Here is a 19,818-nt window from a genome sequence, read left to right on the forward strand (position 1 = left end):
GAATCACAGAATCACAGCGTTGGGAGGGGCCATACAGGCCATCTGGCCCAACCCCCTGCTCAATGCAGGATCAGCCTAGAGCAGTGATGGCGAACCTTTTAGAGGCCGGGTGCCCAAACTGCAACCCAAAACCCACTTATGTATCGCAGAGTGCCAACACGGCAATTTAACCTGAATACTGAGGTTTTACTTTAGACAAAACAACTCATACATTAACATCTTTTGTCTTAAAAGAAAAACACAACAACAGAGCTTTCAATGATACAAACAACTTTTTTATTGAATGGTAAAAGTTTGCATTTGACATGCTTTTGAACATGGGGGTAGCTGGAGTGTTCTGGGACTGGAATGACAGCCCCTGGGGATAGCAGATGTGCTCTGGACCTGCAATGAGAGACCAGGGAGTGGAATGACAGCCCCTGGGGGCAGCAGGAGTGTTCTGGGACTGGAATGACAGGACCCAGAGTGGAATGACAGCCCCTGGATGTAGTAGGAGTGTACTGGGACTGGAATGACAGACCCCAGAGTGGAATGACAGTCCCCCAGGGGTAGCAGAACACTCCTACTACTCCCTGGGGCTGTCATTCCACTGTCGGGCCTGTCATTCCATTCCCAGAATACTCCTGCTACCCCCAGGGGCTTTCATTCCACTCTGTGGTCACTCCTTCCAGTCCCAGAACACGTCTGCTACCCCCAGGCCCTGTCATTCCACTCTGTGGTCTCTCATTCTGGCCACAGAACACTCCTCCTTCCCCCAGGTGCTGTCATTCCACTCCGTGGTCTCTCATTCCAGTCCCTGACAAGTGTTTATCCAGCCGCTGCTTAAAGAATGCTACCACCTCCCTAGGCAGCTGATTCTACTGCTGCACAATTCTTACTGTAAAGACGTTTTTCCTAAGATCCAGCCGGTACCTTCCTGCCCTTAATTTAAACCCATTATTGTGAGTCCTCTCCTCTGCTCCCTGCCCTCCTCTAATTGTCAGCCCTTCAAATACTTCAAGAGGGCAATCCTGTCCCCCATCAGCCTCCTCTTCTCCAGATGAAACATTCCCAAGTCCTTCAGCCTTTCCTCACAGGGCTTGGTCTCCAGGCCCCCAATCATCCTCGTCACTCTCCTCTGCACCCGCTCAAGTGAGGCCTCCAGAACTGCACACCTGACGGTCGTACGCCTCCTTAAATTGGTTGCTGGGGAGCACAGGCAAGATGATGCTGTTGCAGACTTCCTGACTATGGGCTTCCTAGAGGTAGCCGCTTGGCCACTGTGTGAACAGAGTGCTAGACTCGCAGGGCCTTTGGTCTGATCCAGAAGTGATCCTCTTATGTTCTTACACACAGTCTTACAACCTTGATGAGGACTGGATCCTTAAAAAAAAAACACCTTAAAAGCTTTCCTAATTAATACGATATGATATCTAGGTGACATCTTACATGGCTACAGATGACCAAGGGAAAAGACAGAGGCAGCAGTTAGAAATCTGGGGAGAAGAGGTTCCACTGACTCCAAATGGAAGGCTGTTCCACAGAGGTTTGGCTGGGAGCAGACTGAGGGTATAGACGACAGGGCAGGACACTAACCAGCCTTGTCCCTGCAGATCGGAGGGACCTGCTCTTGTCATCTGTCCCTGTGCCCCAAAAACAGCCTGCAGGTTGTCCCTGCCTGGCATCAGGGGTCATTTCGTAGAAAAAGTGGTGGAGGAGCTCATTAGCATAACTCATTAGCATAACTTATTTGCATATGCCACGCCCCCTGAAATCACCAGAAGTGAGTCAGAAGGCAACACCCACCGCTCAGGCTCCGCTGGACTGTTTTGGATTGCTAACTAGTGGGGGGGGGGGAACATGCAGATCTGCCCTCCAAGAGGAGGGAGAGCTTGTACCTGAATAAAACTTGGTCTTAAGGGTGCCACTGGACTGTTTTGGATTGCTAACTAGTGGGGGGGGGGCTCTGCAACTGACCTGGCTGCTTCTTGCTCTGACTGAGGGCTGCTGGGAGCAGGGGGGGGGCTTGTTGCATGTGCCCGCCCCCTGGGCTCTTTACTGCCGGAGCTCCGCTCCTGTGCGCTCCTGCAGGAAATGACCCCTGCCTGGCATCATCCAGAGTCCTGCTTTCTCTGAACTAATTTCTGGAGTTTCAGCCATCTCACTGGCATGGTGGCCCATCTGTCATGCACTCTTCTCCGTCGCATGGCTCCTGGCATTTCTGCCTAGCATATCATGTCTCTAATGCTCTATGTCTGTGCCGGAGACAGTGAGAACAACCCTTTTGTCTTCTGCCACGACGACAAACGTGACACTTTTTGTGGACTCACAGAAACTGACAGCATCTCCTGTCTTCTTCCTCTTTATGCCACAGCCTCTGCTGCCTGCCTCTCAAGTGTCTATTGGGGCTTGGGTCTCTTGCTGGCCTGAGGACCATGGGTATCCTACGGCAACTGGGAACACATGAAACTGCCTTATCCTGGATCAGACCAGCTGTCCATTAAAATCAGTATTGTCTACTCAGACTGGCAGCGGCTCTCCAGCAGAGTTCTTTCACACCACCTTCTACCTAGTTCTTTTAACTGGAGATGCCAGGGATTGAACCTGGGACCTTCTACATTCCAAGCATATGCTCTACCATTGAGCCACAGTGCCTGTCTGTGGAAGGAGAGAGATACACCCCCCTGTACCCTAGCAACCACAAATATCAGCCCTGTCAGTGGACCCTGTCAAGGTAAACTAGGATGTCCTCCCTCGGGTAATGCTGCCCACTGAGGGCAACTCAGCCGACTTCAGATTCAGCTGACTTCATCAAGGTAGGTTCCTCAGTTAAGTGTGTGACGTTTTGGGGGAAGTGATCATCCGTGAAACAACAGCTCGGACCTTGTGATATGAGCATTGTGGAGCACTGGGCTTGGAGAGCGGTCCATAGCTGCTTTCTCGTGTGCTCCATTTCCCATCTGCTTGTTACTCGGCTTAGGCATTTGGTGGTTTAATGACGTGTGAGCGAGAGTAACTTGTGATAGTCTCCTGAGCGGAGGCAGAGAGGACACAAGATCTCTGGCTTGTTTGGATTTGCTTTGGGTAAACGTTTGGATTTCTCATAACGTTTGAAAGGCCAGAATCAAAATTGCTGGAACCACCTTCTTCAAGAAGAAGAAGAAGAGATTGGGTTTATACCCCACCCTTCACTTGGAGTCTCAGAGCGGCTTACAAACTCCTTTCCCTTCCCCTCCCCACAACAGACACCCTGTGAGGTGGGTGGGGCTGAGAGAGCTCTGACACAAACTGCTCTTTTTCAAGGACAGCTGCGCCAGAGCTTGTGACTGACCCAAGGTCACATCAGCAGGTGCAAGTGGAGGAGTGGGGAATCAAACCCGGTTCTCCCAGATTAGAGTCCACACACTTAACCACTACACCAAACTGGCACTTCAAGAGTCGTAGAGGATCTGGGATGAGGTCAGATCTGAGGGTTCTTGTTAGGCACAGGAGATTTCCATGAAACAAAAGCCAACATAGGTGGGCTTTTTGACCTTGCAGCTGGACACTCTTCTGGAGGGTGGGGGAAGAACAATGCTTCTTTTCCGGAAGAAAGAGAGAGGCCTCTCTGCCAGATGCCAGAGATGCTAACTGAACAGGGAGAACCGCAGTCAGACAACCGACTACAGGCAAAACAGGATAAGCTTGTGGGAGAAACAGGGCCGTCTCTCTTCCTCTCACTCACTTTTTGGACTATGAAAACTAGTTTAAAAACTTACCCTGTGGTGCCTACTTCCTGCAGCTGTGGAAAAAGCCAAACGACAGCTGTATAGACAAACACAGCAGGTGGAGATATAAGCAGTTGGAAAGAGATCCCCGCAAGTTCCCCGTTTTGTCCAAGAAACGTTCATTTCCCTATCCGGTGCCCAGGGCTCTTTTTGTAGAAAAAGCCCAGCAGGAACTCATTAGCATAATAGGCCACACCAAAAAGCAGAAACTCATTAGCCTATTAGGCCACACCCCTGAGAGCACAGCTCATTAGCATACTAGGCCGTACCCCCATGTTACCAGAAGTGTGGTTATCCAGCCACACCCACCTTTTGCTTGTTATTCTGTTTACCTTGTTTGTTGTCAAAACCCAGGGGGGGTTTTGTAGCAGGAACTCCTTTGCATGTTAGGCCACACACCCCTAATGTAGCCAATCCTAATGAGTTTCTGCTGTTGGGTGTGGCCTATTATGCTAATGAGTTCCTGCTGGGTGGCCAACTTGGGAGCCAGCCGGAACTCCGTTCCTGTGCGTTTCTGCCCAAAAATAGCCCTGCCAGTGCCAAAGGCATGGCGACAAACTATTTGCTTGCACCCAATCTGTGATCTACACCCAACTCAGCGATAGGAGAGTTAAAGCCTCGTTACCTGAACTCAGCTGCGGAATCACTCATGGTCCATTTAAGACAAAGTCTCTCACAGAGACTTACCTCTTGCAGCACAATGAAAGATCAGAGGCCAGAATTGTCAGCAGAACAAGCAGAGAACTTCTTGGAGTTAATGATTTTGTTTAAAATAAAGCATTGCGCTGTTTATTAGGCACGAACTTGATAGATATAAACAGGTCAAATGACTTCTACAAGTATAGAAAAAAATGCATGCGATAAAAAGCAGTTATCTTAACATTTCTCAAACTTTGCTAAAGACCTAAGCATACCATTATCTAAGATTAAGGCAAATTAGGTTTTAAGTGGATTGGCAAAATACTGTGTAAAATGGGAAGCCCAGCACAAATGATATGTTTATTTAATGTATGTTTATTTAATGTTTATTCTCTGACTGCAAGCCACCAGCAGACAGTCTCATTAGATGTCTACGTGACACTTTTTTTATAAAGGAGGTGACAGATTGGGGGGGGGGAATAAAACTGTAAATTAACATGGGATGTGGAATGGTATACTGTGACTTGACGGCACTTAACACCTGAACACAACCTTAACATGCAATTGTTCTCTAAGGCCCCGGTCACACGGCAAAGTTGCCACGGGAGAGGCACAGATGGTGGGCGGATTATCCGGGCGTGATCACACCCCAACATCTGGGAAGTGGAGCGCACCCGTGGCTTACCGCCGACAATGCGCCTTAAAAAACGAGTACCTCCAAGGTACTAGTAAACGTTTGCCATGGGCTGCCTCCAGACGCCCATGGTGTGATTGCGCTGGCGCGCAGCATTCCCCTCCGGTCCCTCGTTTACCCGCCGGCGTGAGGGAAGGACCCGTGGTGTGCCGCCGGTGCGTCTGATTGCGTAATCGCGCATCAAACTGCACCGGATCAATCAGCCACGCCTCCCCCCCCCCCCGCGATATCCGGCCTGTGTGACCGGGGCCTAAGAAAAATAATTGGTCCCCAAAGAGATTATGCAAATGACTAACAGGTGGATAACAGTACATACGGAAATGAGCTTGTGAGTCACTGCTCACTTCTTCAGATACAGTTAGAATGTGAGTCCACCTGTCCTTATATCTTGGAGAGTGGAGTGATTTCAGGTGACAAACAACAATAGGTCAATGACAATAGCAAGCATGATTCTTACATTAGAAACCAAAACATTCAAAAGGGGGGGGGGCATTTTAACCTTCCAGGACATTCAGTTGCTGACTTAAGATTTCCTTACAAAGGAATTTCAAAGGGAGATGATAAGGAGAAAATGCTGAATTGCAACTGATATGGAAGCGCAAGGCAATGCCTCTTCCTGGACGGAATCAAGCCTTAGGACATTCTAGCTGCATCTGAAGAAGTGAGCATCAGTGACTCACAACAGCTCATAAAGGTAAAAGTCTCCCTTGCTCAAAAGCCAATCAAATCCGACTCTAGGGTTGCGGTGCTCATCTCCGTTTCAAAGCCGAAGAGCCAGCGCTGCCCAAAGACGTTTCCATGGTCATGAGGCCGGCATGACTAAACACCAAGGCGCACGGAACGTTGTGACCTTCCCACCGAAGTGGTCCCTATTTATCTACTTGCAATTTCTTGCTTTCGAACTGCTAGGTTGGCAGGAGCTGGAACTAGAGACGGGAGCTCACTCCGTCATGCGGCACACTCGGGTCTCGAACTGCTGAACTACCGACCTTCCACAGCCTGCAGCTCAGCGTCTTAACCACTTGAGCCACTGCAGCTCCTCAACAGCTCATACCCTGCCACAAATTTTGATGGTCTTGAAAGGGCTACTGGACAGAGTAACACAGGTACCCATCTGGATCTACAGTACATCTTGACAACTTCCATTACATTCCCAAAGCATCTGGTATTACTTTTGCTATATCAATGAACTGACCAGTTGAGAGGTGGTCCTGAACTTCTGGTACTTTTCCAGAGCAGCAGCTGAACTTTACAGAAGTTATGAAACTACTTATGAATATACAGATTAGTATGCAAACATGCTCCTGCCAACCTAGCAGTTCGAAAGCAAGAAATTGCAAGTAGATAAATAGGTACCACTTCAGTGGGAAGGTAACAGCGTTCCATGCGCCTTGGTGTTTAGTCATGCCAGCCACATGACCACGGAAACGTCTTCGGACAGCGCTGGCTCTTCAGCTTTGAAACGGAGATGAGCACTGCAACCCTAGAGTTGGATTCGACTGCTTTCGAGCAAGGGAACCTTTACCTTTTATGCAAACATGAATGACAAGATGAATGGGCAACATCACTAGATGAATAGGACCCCTGACTCCACCACCCCAAGACATTGCAATGGGAGTATGGAGGCCTGCGTAATGGAAGCTTCCCAGAGGTTTGTTCCCTTGTGATTATGGTTAAGATAAGTTACTACTGTTCGAAGAGTGATCACTCTATTACTACAGAACAGTACAAAAGTGTCTTAGGAAATAAAAATATATACTCTATTATATATACTCTATAGTCAACATAGTATTTAAAAATTGGATGGAAAGAAGCTAGAGAAAAAAATATAGATAATAAAGAGATAGGCTATACATTTAAAGATTTAGAGCAGGTTGAGAAAGAAGTACTTTTCTCCCTTTCTCACAATGCAAGAACTCGTGGGCACTCAATGAAACTGCTGAGCGGTCGGGTTAGAACGGATAAAAGGAAGTCCTTCTTCACCCAAAGAGTGATGAACACATGGAATTCACTGCCACAGGAAGTGGTGGCGGCTACAAGCATGGACGGCTTCAAAAGGGAATTAGATAAGCATTTATGGAGCAGAGGTCCATCGGTGGCTATTAGCTACAAGGTATAGATAGGGACTCTCAGGCTGGGGCAAGTGATGCTCTGTATTCTTGGTGCTTGGGGGGGGCAACACTGGGAGGGCTTCTAGTGTCCTGGCCCCACTGATGGACCTCCTGAAGGCACCTGGTATTTTTGGCCACTGTTTGACAGAGTGTAGGACTAGATGGGCCATTGGCCTGATCCAACATTGGCTTCTCTTATGTTCTTATTACATTTAAACCAAGAAACCGATGGGCTGGCCATTTAGCGCAAAAGAAAGGAGCCCCAATGGCTTCCAATGTTTTGTTTCTGTGCTCAAGGGATCTTCTAAGTAGATAAAAGGTAAGTAAAAAGAGACATCCCCCTTTTTGTTTTCTTCTTTTATTGTCAAATGGGACATACAAGAAAGCTCCCAAGAAAAGGAGCTTTGCAGAAGAAACATTTTTGTCCTTTCATCTTGGTGTGACAAACAGTAAGGACCGGCACTGCAAGACATGCAAATCTTGGGGAAGGACAGTGTGGGGAAGAGATCTGGGGTAAGAACATAAGAACATAAGAGATGCCAATGTTGGATCAGGCCAAAGGCCCATCCAGTCCAACACTCTGTGTCACACAGTGGCCAGAAATACCAGTGCCATCAGGAGGTCCACCAGTGAGGCCAGGACATTAGAAGCCCTCTAATGCGTGTGGTATAAGGAGAGATCAGGACACTGATGAGGGCTGTGAAAGAGGAAAGGAGATGGGAGGGCTTTGGAATTTGAGGACAGGGGCTGCGGTCACACAAAGTAAATAATCCATTTTCAATCCATTTTCAGTGCACTTTACAACTGGATTAGTTAGTGTGTGTGACCACAGCTGGGGTGAGTATTATAAGAATGGAACATAAGAGAATAAAGAAAAGGAGATGCATAAAGAAAGGAGAAGAGCTACTATGGCTGCCTTCCACCCTACGTAAGTATTCAAAACTGTTGGAGATTAAAGCTGAGGGGAAGAAGCCTGTGAAGACAAAAGAGACTGAGAAGACAGCACAGGAAAAAAACTGATAACCAGCACGCATGCTACAGATGGAGATCAGGATGTCAAGAGAGTAATGGGGAAAAGGGGGGAAAGACCAACAATGATCTAAGTTTAAGAAAACCTAGGCTAGACACGCAGGGACAGAGAAGTGAGAGAATAGAGCAAAAGGCAAAGTAGGTCAAAATGAGAAGGAGAGAGAGAAAAAGGGAGTCTACACACAGAGTTTAAGTTGCTGTTAGTAAATGTTTTTATTTATTATTTATCTATCTATTTATTTATTTATTTCAATTTGTATCCCACCCTCCCTGCCGAGGCAGACTCATCAGGCTACAAAAGTGGTGAGCTCATCAGAAGGAAGGTTCTATCATGAATAAATCTCATGGTTTCTCTCCTGTGTGAATTCTCTTATGGGAAATAAGACTGTCCCTCCAAGCGAAATGTTTCCCACACTCCAGGCACTGATATGGTTTCTCCCCTGTGTGAATTCTTTGATGAGACTTCAACCCTCCATTGTCTCTGAAGCTTTTCCCACACTCCAGACATTGATATGGTTTCTCCCCAGTGTGAATTCTTTGATGGGAAGTAAGGCGTGCATGGTCCCTGAAGCCTTTCCCACATTCCAGGCATTGATATGGTTTCACCCCTGTATGAATACTTTGATGGGAAGTAAGGTTAAAACTCTGACTGAAGCTTTTCCCACATTCCAGGCATTTATATGGTTTCTCCCCTCTGTGAATTCTTTGATGGGAAGTAAGGTGTGAACTCTGACTGAAGGTTTTCCTGCACTCCAGGCATTGATATGGTTTCTCCCCTGTGTGAGTTCTTTGATGAGACTTCAAGCCTCCATTGTCACCAAAGCTTTTTCCACATTCCAGACACATATATGGTTTCTCCCCAGTGTGAATTCTTTTATGGGAAGTAAGGCGTGTATGGTGCCTGAAGCTTTTCCCACATTCCAGGCACTGATACGGTTTCACCCCTGTATGAATTCTTTGATGGGAAGTAAGGTTAAAACTCTGCCTGAAGCTTTTCCCACATTCCAGGCATTTATATGGTTTCTCCCCTGTGTGAATTCTTTGATGGTAAGTAAGGTGTGAACTCTGCCTGAAGCTTTTCCCACATTCCAGGCATTGATATGGTTTCTCCCCTTTGTGAATCCTTTGATGAGCCTTCCAGGCACCTCTCCCACTGAAGCTTTTTCCACACTCCAAGCATTTATATGGTTTCTCCCCTGTGTGAATCCTTTGATGGGAAATAAGTTGTGAATGCCGAATGAACCTTTTCCCACACTGCAGGCATTTATATGGTTTCTCCCCTGTGTGAATCCTTTGATGGGAAATAAGTTGTGAACTCCGAATGAAGCCTTTCCCACACTGTTCGCATTTATAGGATTTCTCCCCTGTGTGAATCCTTTGATGAGCAGTAAGATTTCTAAGCCCACTGAAGCTTTTCCCACACACCAGGCATTGATATGGTTTCTCCCCTGTGTGAGTCCTTTGATGAGAAGTAAGATTTCCAGGCCGATTGAAGCTTTTCCCACACTCCAGGCACTTATGTGGTTTCTCCCCTCTGTGAATTCTCTGATGGGAAGCAAGACTTCCACTTTGACTGAAGCTTTTCCCACACTCTAGGCACTGATATAGTTTCTCCCCTGTGTGAATTCTTTTCTCCCCTTTGTGAATCCTTTGATGAGCCTTCCAGGCACCTCTCCCACTGAAGCTTTTTCCACACTCCAAGCATTTATATGGTTTCTCCCCTGTGTGAATTCTTTGATGAGAAGTAAGGCTGCCCCTCAGTCTGAAGCTTGTTCCACACTCCAGGCATTTATATGGTTTCTCACCTGTATGAATCCGTTGATGGGAAGTAAGTTTTCCACTCACTCTGAAGCTCTTTCCACATTGGAGGCATCTATAGGGCTTCTCCCCTGTGTGAATTCTTTGATGGCAAATAAAGCTGTCCCTCAGTCTGAAGCTTTTCCCACACTCTGTACATTTGTATGGTTTCTCACCTGTGTGAATTCTTTGATGGACAATGAGGCTTCCACTCTGAGTGAAGCTTTTCCCACACTCCAGGCATTTATGTGGTTTCTCCCCTGTGTGAATTTCCTGATAGGAAGTAAGGCTTCCACTCTGACTGAAGCTTTTCCCACACTCTAGACATTTGCAGGTTTTCACACTTGTGTGAATCCTTTCATGCAAACTTAGGCTTCCGCCTTGAACAATCCTTTTTCCACATTCCAGGCATTTATATTTTTTCTTCTTGCTATAGGTACTCCACTGAGCATTAATATCTGAGTTTTCAGGAATGTTCTCCCTGCTTGCAGCACACTCATCCTCCTCTAATAGACTGGAGTTATCCTTCCCTTCTGGTGTGTATTTTACCTTCCCCTTCCCCAGAGCATCACAATATTCAGCCTTCTTTTTCACGTCTGAATATGTATCCTCTTTCTCCTTCAGTGAATGTTCCTTTGTTTCATTTGCTGACTGCCACATGCCACCTGCTGAAAGAAAGAGACACCTGGTGTGATTACAGGCCACTGTTTGTAAGTATCCGTGTCACAATTTTATAGTAATGGTTGTGTTTGCACTCTGTGAATGCTCAGGGGTTAAGCTCAAACATTCTGTAGAGAGTTCCCTCCTTTGCTTTCTCAATAACTTTTAAATGCCAAGTGGAGTAAGCATGATGTCCAACTCAATACAACAATGAGAAGCATCAGTGGATGTATTAAACCCCCTTAGATTTATTAGCTACCCAAAGGGCTCTTTTTGTAACAGGAACTCCTTTGCATATTAGGTGACACACCACTAATGTAGCCAATCCTCCAAGAGCTTACAGAGCTCTTCTTACAGGAGCTACTGTAAGCTCTTGGAGGATTGGCTACGTTAGGGGCGTGTAGTCAAATATGCAAAGGAGTTCCTGCTACAAAATCGCTCCCTCGCATCTCTGAAGACAAGATGCTCTTCTCCATGAATACAGAATGATCACTTAAAACAGAGAGTTGCCGATCCACGGCTCACACAGGCCTATCCAGACTAAGATCCAGAGACCCAGGAATAAGAACTGCACAAATCCTGCAATCAGTCTAGGGAATGAATGGTTGCAAACACGGATGCAATCAGTTCCACCCAATATCCAAAACCGAATTAAAACCAATGAGAAGCCCTCAGGATTTGACTTGCCACGTAAAGTATGGGAGATGGCTAACAGAAAACAAACAGGCTTTCACAGCTGTGCAGACCTGTTGTTTAAATGGGGCAAAACATCAGGACCCGAGTGGGATTGTGGTGCAGCCTGAGAAACTATTTCCCACCTGTCACAGCAAATGTGAGCGTCGTGCTTTCCAGGCTGATGTGACGGAGCTCTTTGAACTCTCCCCAGTTGCGATTGAGTGGATAGAAAATGTATATATTAGTATTTAGGAGGATTGACCAGTTGGTCTGCATGCTCAACTGTATCTACTTGGTTAAGCATTTTATATTATCATATGCTTCCTCTGTGTAACTCTGCCATACGATAAATAAATAATGCTGCCAGGCATGGGCTTCCTCTCTGCAAGGAGCGCCTAGAAGCCCTCCCGCATCAGAGGAAGGATCGTGGAGGGTGGCAGAGACCAGACACTGGGCACAGGGAAGACAGCCTCAACACTTCTTTCCTTATAAAAGACCTCCTTCCAGTCACGCCTCACAGCAAGGTGGAGAGAAAAGGATCCTCACCCAGAGAGGCCACGATGCCAACGTTCTCCAGCATGACTTCCTTGCACAGAGCTCTTTGGGCTGGGCCCAGCAGGGTCCACTCCCCCGGGGTGAAACACACGGCCAGCACTTCAAAGGACTCCCAGCCCTGGAAGAAGAAGAAAGCATTTTCCAGTGACATTAAGCTGCTCCAAGGGGGGGGGGAATCCTAAAGGCAGAGATGGTAAATTAATACCGGAAGAGCAACACAAAGAGGAAGGGAGAAGAGCCCTGCGAGGACATTGGGTCCCCCCCCTCCCAGTCGTCATTGGGGGCATCTTTTTTTTTAAAAAAATTTTTATTCAGGATATAATCAACCAAATCAAACATTTCTATACTTTTATATCCTACCCTCCTCCCTTTCCCTCCCCCTACATGGCTTCTCTTCCTTGTTACACTTATATCTTTATCATTCCACATTTCAAATCCTTAACATTCAGTAATTATCAAAACAAAATAAATTGTCCCTTACATCCCAATACTTTTCCAAATAATCCTTTCGATCTTTCCAGTCCGCAAAAGTCTTCTGCTTCCATATTATTAAGTTTCCTTGTCATTTTGTCCATTTCCTCCATAAAAAGTAATTTTTAAATCCAATTTCCGATTTCCGGAACTATATCTTGCTCATTGGGGGCCTCTTGAGGCCAGAGGGGCTGCTCTCATTGGTGGGAGGCTAACCGCCGTGTGGGGAAGAGGCCAGAGATGGACACATGGTAAATAATCAAACACTTTCCCACGGGGAATTCATGGGCCGGCACTGTTTCATAGTCCTCGCCTGGGCTTGTCGGCACATCCCATCGTAGACAGGGAGGTGACCATTTTCCTGACTCGCCAGTGGGCAGAGCCAAAACTAAGATGAGTGAGTCTGATTCTCTAAGTCTCGTTACCACAGAAGGAAACATCCCTGCTCTCTGCTGCACATGTACCCACTGACACTCCCCTCTCCCTTACCTGAGCTGGCAGCGTGGTGCTTCTTTTCCCTTCACCACACGCAAGAGAGGATGAAGAAAGAATCAGGGTTATCTTTTCACTGTTGCCTGGGAAGGAGAGAAAGAAAGAGGGTCAGAGAAGCAGCTCTCCCTCCCACAAGAGCCAGCGTTTCAACCAGAGCCTGTGCTTCAGCCGCCTCAGCTCTAGGTCAGCCTGGCCGCCCCTCCATCTGGGCTCTTCTTATGTTCTTATGTTACATCCTTATGAACCTGCCTTTACCCGAGTTATATCCTTAGCCCTACATCATCCTTTTGACTGGAGATGCTGGTGACTGGATCTTTAAACTTCTGCATGCCAGACAGATGCTCTGGCACCGACACAAAACCGAAATTTCAGCCTTCTGCATCTCTCAGCCAAGGGCATAAAAGGAACCTTACCCAGAAAGGCCACATTCCCACAGTTCTCCAGCATGACTTCGATGTACAAGGCTCTTTGGTCCGCATTCAGCAGGTTCCACTCCTCCTCAGTAAAATGCACATTCACCTCCTTGAAGGTCACTGGTCTCTGAAAGAAAAAGAAAACATTTTTTCCTTTTATATTATCCAATAGCTCTTCGCTGTCAGGGGATGTAATAATGGCCACAGAAATAAACAGCTTTAAAAGTGGACCACAGATACATGGAGAAGTCTATCAATGGCTACTAGACATGGTGGCTGAGGAGAACCTTAGCATTCAGAGATACTAAGCCCCTGAATCCAAGAGCTAGGAGGCAACATCAGTGGAAGGCTTTGGCCTCTATGGCCTGTTTTTGGTCATCCAGAGGAACTGGTTGGCCACTGTGTGAGACAGGATGCTGGACTAGATGGACTGATCCAGCAGGGCTCTTTTTATGTTCTTGTGAAGGCCTCAGCTTCTACACTCTATTGTTGGCCCCCTAGAGAAACTGGTTGGCCACTGTGTGAGACAGGATGCTGGACTAGATGGACCATTAGCAATGTTCCCTCTAAGCTGTGGAGTCCTGTGAGCAGAAATTCTACTTTGTGAGCTACTGGCATTAAAGTTGTGAGCAGGTAGTTTGGCTGCTGCATAAAATTAGTTTGCTCTGGAGCCATCTTTCCTGAGCTAAGACAAAAATGTGTGAGCTGGAGGCTAAAAAACTGTGAGCTAGCTCACACTAACTCAGCTTAGAGGGAACACTGGTCTGGAGTCATCCTTCCTGACTAAGACAAAAATTGATGAGCTGGAGGTTAAAAAACTGTGAGCTAGCTCACACTAACTCAGCTTAGAGGGAACACTGAATTAGTCTGATCCAGCAGGGCTCTTCTTATATTCTTGTGAAGGCCTCAGCCTCTCTGCCCTGTTGTTGGCCATCCAGAAGAACTGGTTGGCCACTGCGTGAGACAGGATGCTGGACTCGATGGACCACTGGTCTGATCCAGTGGCGCCCTTCTTATGTTCTCATGAAGGCCTTGGCCTCTCTGCCCTGTTGTTGGCCCTCCAGAGGAACTGGTTGGCCACTGCGTGAGACAGGATGCTGATCTAGAGGGCCCACTGGTCTGATCCAGCAGGGCTCTTCTTCTGTTCTTCTGTTCTCCTTTTAGCCAAATTCATAAGGTAGGTTGATGATGCAGTTACCCAGGAGGATTCAAACTCCTTTTTTTTTACACAGCTTCCCTAGTGGGCAGAGGCAAAAGAAGATGGATGGCTTCAGGCCCAGGGAGATGTGGAATGATCGCGGAATCCTACACATGGACACACATGAAGGTGCCATATACTTAACCAGCCCATTGGTCCATCATGGTTGTCTACCTGGACCGGCAGCGCCTACCCAGGGCCTCAGGCAGAGGTCTTTCCCATCACCTACTGCCTGGTCCTCTGAATGGGAGAGGCCAGGGACTGAGCCTGGGACCTTCTGCATGCCAAGCAGAGGCTCTACCACTGAGCCACAGCCCCTCCCCAGCCGAATTCGGCCTGCCTCCACCGTGACTCTTCACTGACCTGCTCCACCTTCACAGAACCCGTTTCCACTTCATTATGAAGAGAAGACGACGGAGCAGAAGCCACTGGTGTCCTTCTGTCGCCTGCAAAGGTCACAAAAGTGGCGGGAGGCACCGTTACCCTTTGCACACATTTTTCTACTCTTACAAACATTTTGAATTGCAGTTCCTTGGGGGGGAGGGGGATGGGACAAAAAACACTCTGTCTCCCCGCACTGCATCTTGGGGCAGAATGCAACATGCCGTTTGGGACAGATGCCTTAAATGTTGAAAATAAAAAACTGTTTTTAAACGTGACGGAGGGTAGAGACTGACATCTTCTTCGCAGGGACTGAGGAGAATGCTTTTTTAAAATATTACTCATTACAGTACTTACTCAAAGGTAAGAGTAATTCCCCCCTCCCCCAGTATGTTGTCAAACAAAAGGGGGGGGCATCTTACATTGGTATGGTTGCCAACCTCCAGATGGGGCCCGGAGATCTCCCAGAATTACAGTTTGTCTCCAGACGACAGAGATCAGTTCCCCTGGAGAAAATGGCTGCTTTGGAGGGTGGACTCCATGGCACTGTCCCATGCTGAGGCCCCTCCCCTCCCCAATCCCCCCTCCAGACTCCACCTCCTCCCCCAAATCTCCAGGTATTTCCCAACCTTGAGCTGGCAACCAAATGTAACATTTGCATACAAGATACAGTTAATAATTGGGTTTTTTTTGGTGTGTGTATAACATTTTTAAGAGGCATTCAGGTGGGTAACCATGTTGGTCTTAAGCAACAGAACCAAGTTTGAGTCCGGTGGCACCTTTAAGACCAACAAAGTTTAATTCTGGGTAGAGTGTGCACGCACACGAAAGCTTATACCCAGAATTAAACTTTGTCAGTCTTAAAGGTCCCACTGGACTCAAAATTTGTTCTATTTTTTAAAAGAAGTTTATCTTACATTCAGGGCCCTCCTCCTTGACAGTAAATCTCGGCACTTTCACGCACACTAAATAACGCACTTTCAATCCACTTTCTATGCATCTTGCAAGTGGATTTTACCATGTGAAATGACAAAATCCACTTGCAAACAGTCGCTGAAGAGGACTGTGACTGTATTACTTTCCATGTGTGAAAGTGCTCCGGTGACTTCATTCACAGCCAGCCTTTCCCACGGAGACTCAAGGCAGATCGCAAAATAAGAAAAGCCACCCAATCTGGCAGTGTTAAGGCCTCCAATAACAATTCAGTAAGATCAGAATTACAGAACCGGAGAAACAATGCAAATGAAAACCAGCCTAAGAAGTGACATGCCATAATGAAGAAAGGGGGTTACAAAGGCTGAGGAAAGAGCAGTAAAAATAGAGGTGATAAGTACAATGAACAGCGCAATAGACTACTGTACTATCCCTTACAGAAGAGATTTAAAAGAAGTTTATCTTACATTCAGGGCCCTCCTCCTTGACAGTAAATCTCGGCACTTTCACGCACACTAAATAACGCACTTTCAATCCACTTTCTATGCATCTTGCAAGTGGATTTTACCATGTGAAATGACAAAATCCACTTGCAAACAGTCGCTGAAGAGGACTGTGACTGTATTACTTTCCATGTGTGAAAGTGCTCCGGTGACTTCATTCACAGCCAGCCTTTCCCACGGAGACTCAAGGCAGATCGCAAAATAAGAAAAGCCACCCAATCTGGCAGTGTTAAGGCCTCCAATAACAATTCAGTAAGATCAGAATTACAGAACCGGAGAAACAATGCAAATGAAAACCAGCCTAAGAAGTGACATGCCATAATGAAGAAAGGGGGTTACAAAGGCTGAGGAAAGAGCAGTAAAAATAGAGGTGATAAGTACAATGAACAGCGCAATAGACTACTGTACTATCCCTTACAGAAGAGATTTCCTGCCCAATTCCATTATATTACAGTTCTAGTCTCTCTTGCAGAGGAGAGTTGAGGAGCGCACAAAAGTAGCCCACAATGATCAGACTTGCTGAGGAAGCCAAGTGGAACCATTCCCCCCTTCATCCTTACCTGGCGAAGTGGCACCTTGGTCGCTCTCTTGCCCAATCCCCCTGGAAAGCGGCCTCCGTCTGATGTCCGAAGGAGGCTTCATGACCTCAGAGAGACCAACCGTCATTTCTGTGAGCAAGGCCTGCGTACGAGAATCCTGAGTAGGAAATGGGGATTAGGAGATCAATACTGAAGAGTAAAGGGACAGGCCAACTCTTGCTCTTCCATTTCCCTCCCTCTCTCCTTGACACCCTCGCCAAAGGCCAAATGTTGCCCTGCTGTTCTGCCGATTCCTTTCTCGAGGCAAAGGTGGAAGGACTCCGAATTCCTGCAATAGAAATGTGGTGTCCTGTGAATTGATGGGAGGGGGTGTTTGTGCAAGAAGTGGACGTGATCCCAGCTAGCAACCGGGACTTCTCCCTGTAGGAAAGATCAAGACTCAGACGGAAAGGGGAGATGGGGTGGCAGTTGGGAGAGCCCTGAGCCCAAGGAGCACAGAGCAGTTTTCACCTAAATGCAGAGGCTCACCTAAATGCAGCATCCACCCCATAACTGGGAGCCAGCATGGCGTAGTGGTTAAAAAAGAAGAAGAAGAAGAGATTGGGTTTATACCCCGCCCTTCACTTGGGAGTCTCAGAGCGGCTTACAAACTCCTTTCCCTTCCCCTCCCCACAACAGACACCCTGTGAGGTGGGTGGGGCTGAGAGAACTCTGGCACAAACTGCTTTTCCAAGGACAGCTGTGCCAGAGCTTGTGACTGACCCAAGGTCACATCAGCAGGTGCAAGTGGAGGAGTGAGAAATCAAACCCGGTTCTCCCAGATTAGAGTCCGCGCACTTAACCACTACACCAAACTGGCTCTCTTACAGTGTCAGACTGGGATCTGGGAGGCCCAGGTTCGAATCCCCAGAAGCTTGCTGGGTGACTCTAGACCAGTCACACACTCCCAGCCCGGCCTACCTGGGGGGGGGGTGTTATGAGGATAAAACAAAGGAGACGAGAATGATGTAAACTGCTGAAGGTCCCCATTGGAGAGAAAGACAGGATGTAAATAAATAAAATATTTTTAATTATTATTTTATATTTTTTATTATTTTTTAAAAAAGAAATAAAAGATTTAAAAAAAAAGAAACTAAACTCTCTCCCTTAGGGTTGCCAACTCGAGGTTGTGAATTTCCTGGAGATTTTGGGGGCGCCTCAGGAGGGTGGGATTTGGGCCCTGACCTCCAAGGAAGCCATTTACTGCAGAAGAACCGGTCCCTGTGGGCTGGAGACCTGGAGGGTGGCGACCCTGAATCTCTCTCAACTTTCCACTACAGCATCTGCCTGCTTTACTTTCTTTCCCCACCCAAAACCTCTCCTTCAGTTAGCTCTGCAGCTGTGAAATCTGAAAGGGGGGGTCTCTCTCTGGCTCGCTCTTCTCTGCTCTCCCCCCCCCCCGGGCTAGCTACATGGGGTGGGCTATGAAGGGGGGGGGCTGCCTGACATTTTCCTAACCAAACGAAGCTGTAGGAGTCCCTCCCCGCCCTCTGCACTCCAATGCACCTGAAGCTCCCAAAGTAGGGTTGCCAGGTCTGGGTTGGAAAATACCTGGAGACTTTGGGGGTGGATCCGGGAAAGGGCGGAGTTTCGGGAGGGGAGGGGCCTCAGCATGGTCCAGTGCCATAGAGCCCACCCTCCAGAGCAGCCATTTTCTCCAGGGGAGCTGATCTCTGTCAGCTGGGGATCAGTTGTAAAAGCGGGAGATTCCCAGGCCCCACCTGGAGGCTGGTAACCCAATCCCAAAGGCAGATCCTGGCTTGGGGGTGGAGGGAAAAGAGACCTTTCAAAGATGGGAGTGGAGCTGGGACAGGAAGTGACCCCTCCCTCCCTCGCAGGAGCTTTTCTAGCCCTTCCAACTCTCACACTTTAACCCTTAGATTAAAGCCCACCCAGCTGCTGATTCAGGAATTCAACCACACTTGTAATCTGAAACTGACCTTCCCCAGAAATAAACAAAGGTCTGTCCTGGCAAAAGAAAAGGCAGCATGGCCACCCAAAACATGAAAAGTTGCCCTCTGTGATTAAAATAAGATGACGTTGTTTCATAAGAACATAAGAAGAGCTCTGCGGGATCAGACCAATAGTCCATCTAGTCCAGCCTCCTGTCTCACAGAGTGGCCAACCAGCTCCTCTGTAGGGCCAACAACAGGGCAGAGAGGCCGAGGCCGTCACCTGATGTTGCCTCCTGATTCTGGGATTCAGAGGCTTAGTGCCCTCTGAATGTGGTGGTTCCTCTCAGCCACCAATGCTAGTAGCCACAGATACACTTATCCTCCATGAATCTATCTAATCCCCTTTTAAAGCTGTTTATTCCTGGGGCCATCACAACATCCTTCGGCAGTGAATTCCACAGTTTAATCACTCTCTGTGTAAAATAGAATTCCTTTTGTTCCATCCTGAACCTACTGCCCATCAGCTTCATTAGATGCCCTTGTCCTCGAATATTTCGGGAGAGAGAAAATAGTTGACCCTGGAGGTCCCTTCCAACTCTATGATTCTCTTTGTCAACTCTCTCCACCCCATATATAATTTTATAAATCTCTATCATGATTCATGTTCCCCATTAGCCTTCTCTTTTCTAAACTGAAAAGTCCCAGACTCTTCAGCCCTCCCTCATAGGGAAGGTGCTCCTAATCAATTCACCTTCCCATAGTTATAGGTTTTTAAAATCATATCCTACAAATAGCTAGCTGCAGGGGTCATTTCCTGCAGGAGCGCACAGGAGCGGAGCTCCGGCAGTAAAGAGCCCAGGGGGCAGGCACATGCAACAAGCCCCACCCCCTGCTCCCAGCAGCCCTCAGTCAGAGCAAGAAACAGCCAGGTAAATTGCAGAGCCCCCCCGGCCCAAAACAGTCCAGTGGCACCTTTAAGACCAAGTTTTATTCAGGTACAAGCTCTCCCTCCTCTGTGAGGGCAGATCTGCATGTTCCCCCCCCCCCC

The 19,818-nt window shown here is 47.5% G+C and overlaps 1 protein-coding gene across 1 annotated transcript in view; it reads right to left on the reverse strand.

Annotated features, from left to right (window-relative positions):
* Positions 1-19,818, reverse strand: part of LOC107123818 (zinc finger protein 208-like) — a 119,219-nt gene that overhangs the window by 77,142 nt on the left and 22,259 nt on the right. Inside the window, exon 6 of the mRNA XM_015427159.1 lies at positions 8,566-10,396. Within this exon, the coding sequence (XP_015282645.1) occupies positions 8,566-10,396 (1,831 nt within the window). The remainder of the gene's footprint in view (positions 1-8,565; positions 10,397-19,818) is intronic.

The sequence above is a fragment of the Gekko japonicus genome, unplaced genomic scaffold (genome assembly GCF_001447785.1).
Source record: "Gekko japonicus isolate JY-2015 unplaced genomic scaffold, Gekko_japonicus_V1.1 scaffold712, whole genome shotgun sequence".
Taxonomy (NCBI): Eukaryota; Metazoa; Chordata; class Lepidosauria; order Squamata; family Gekkonidae; genus Gekko; species Gekko japonicus.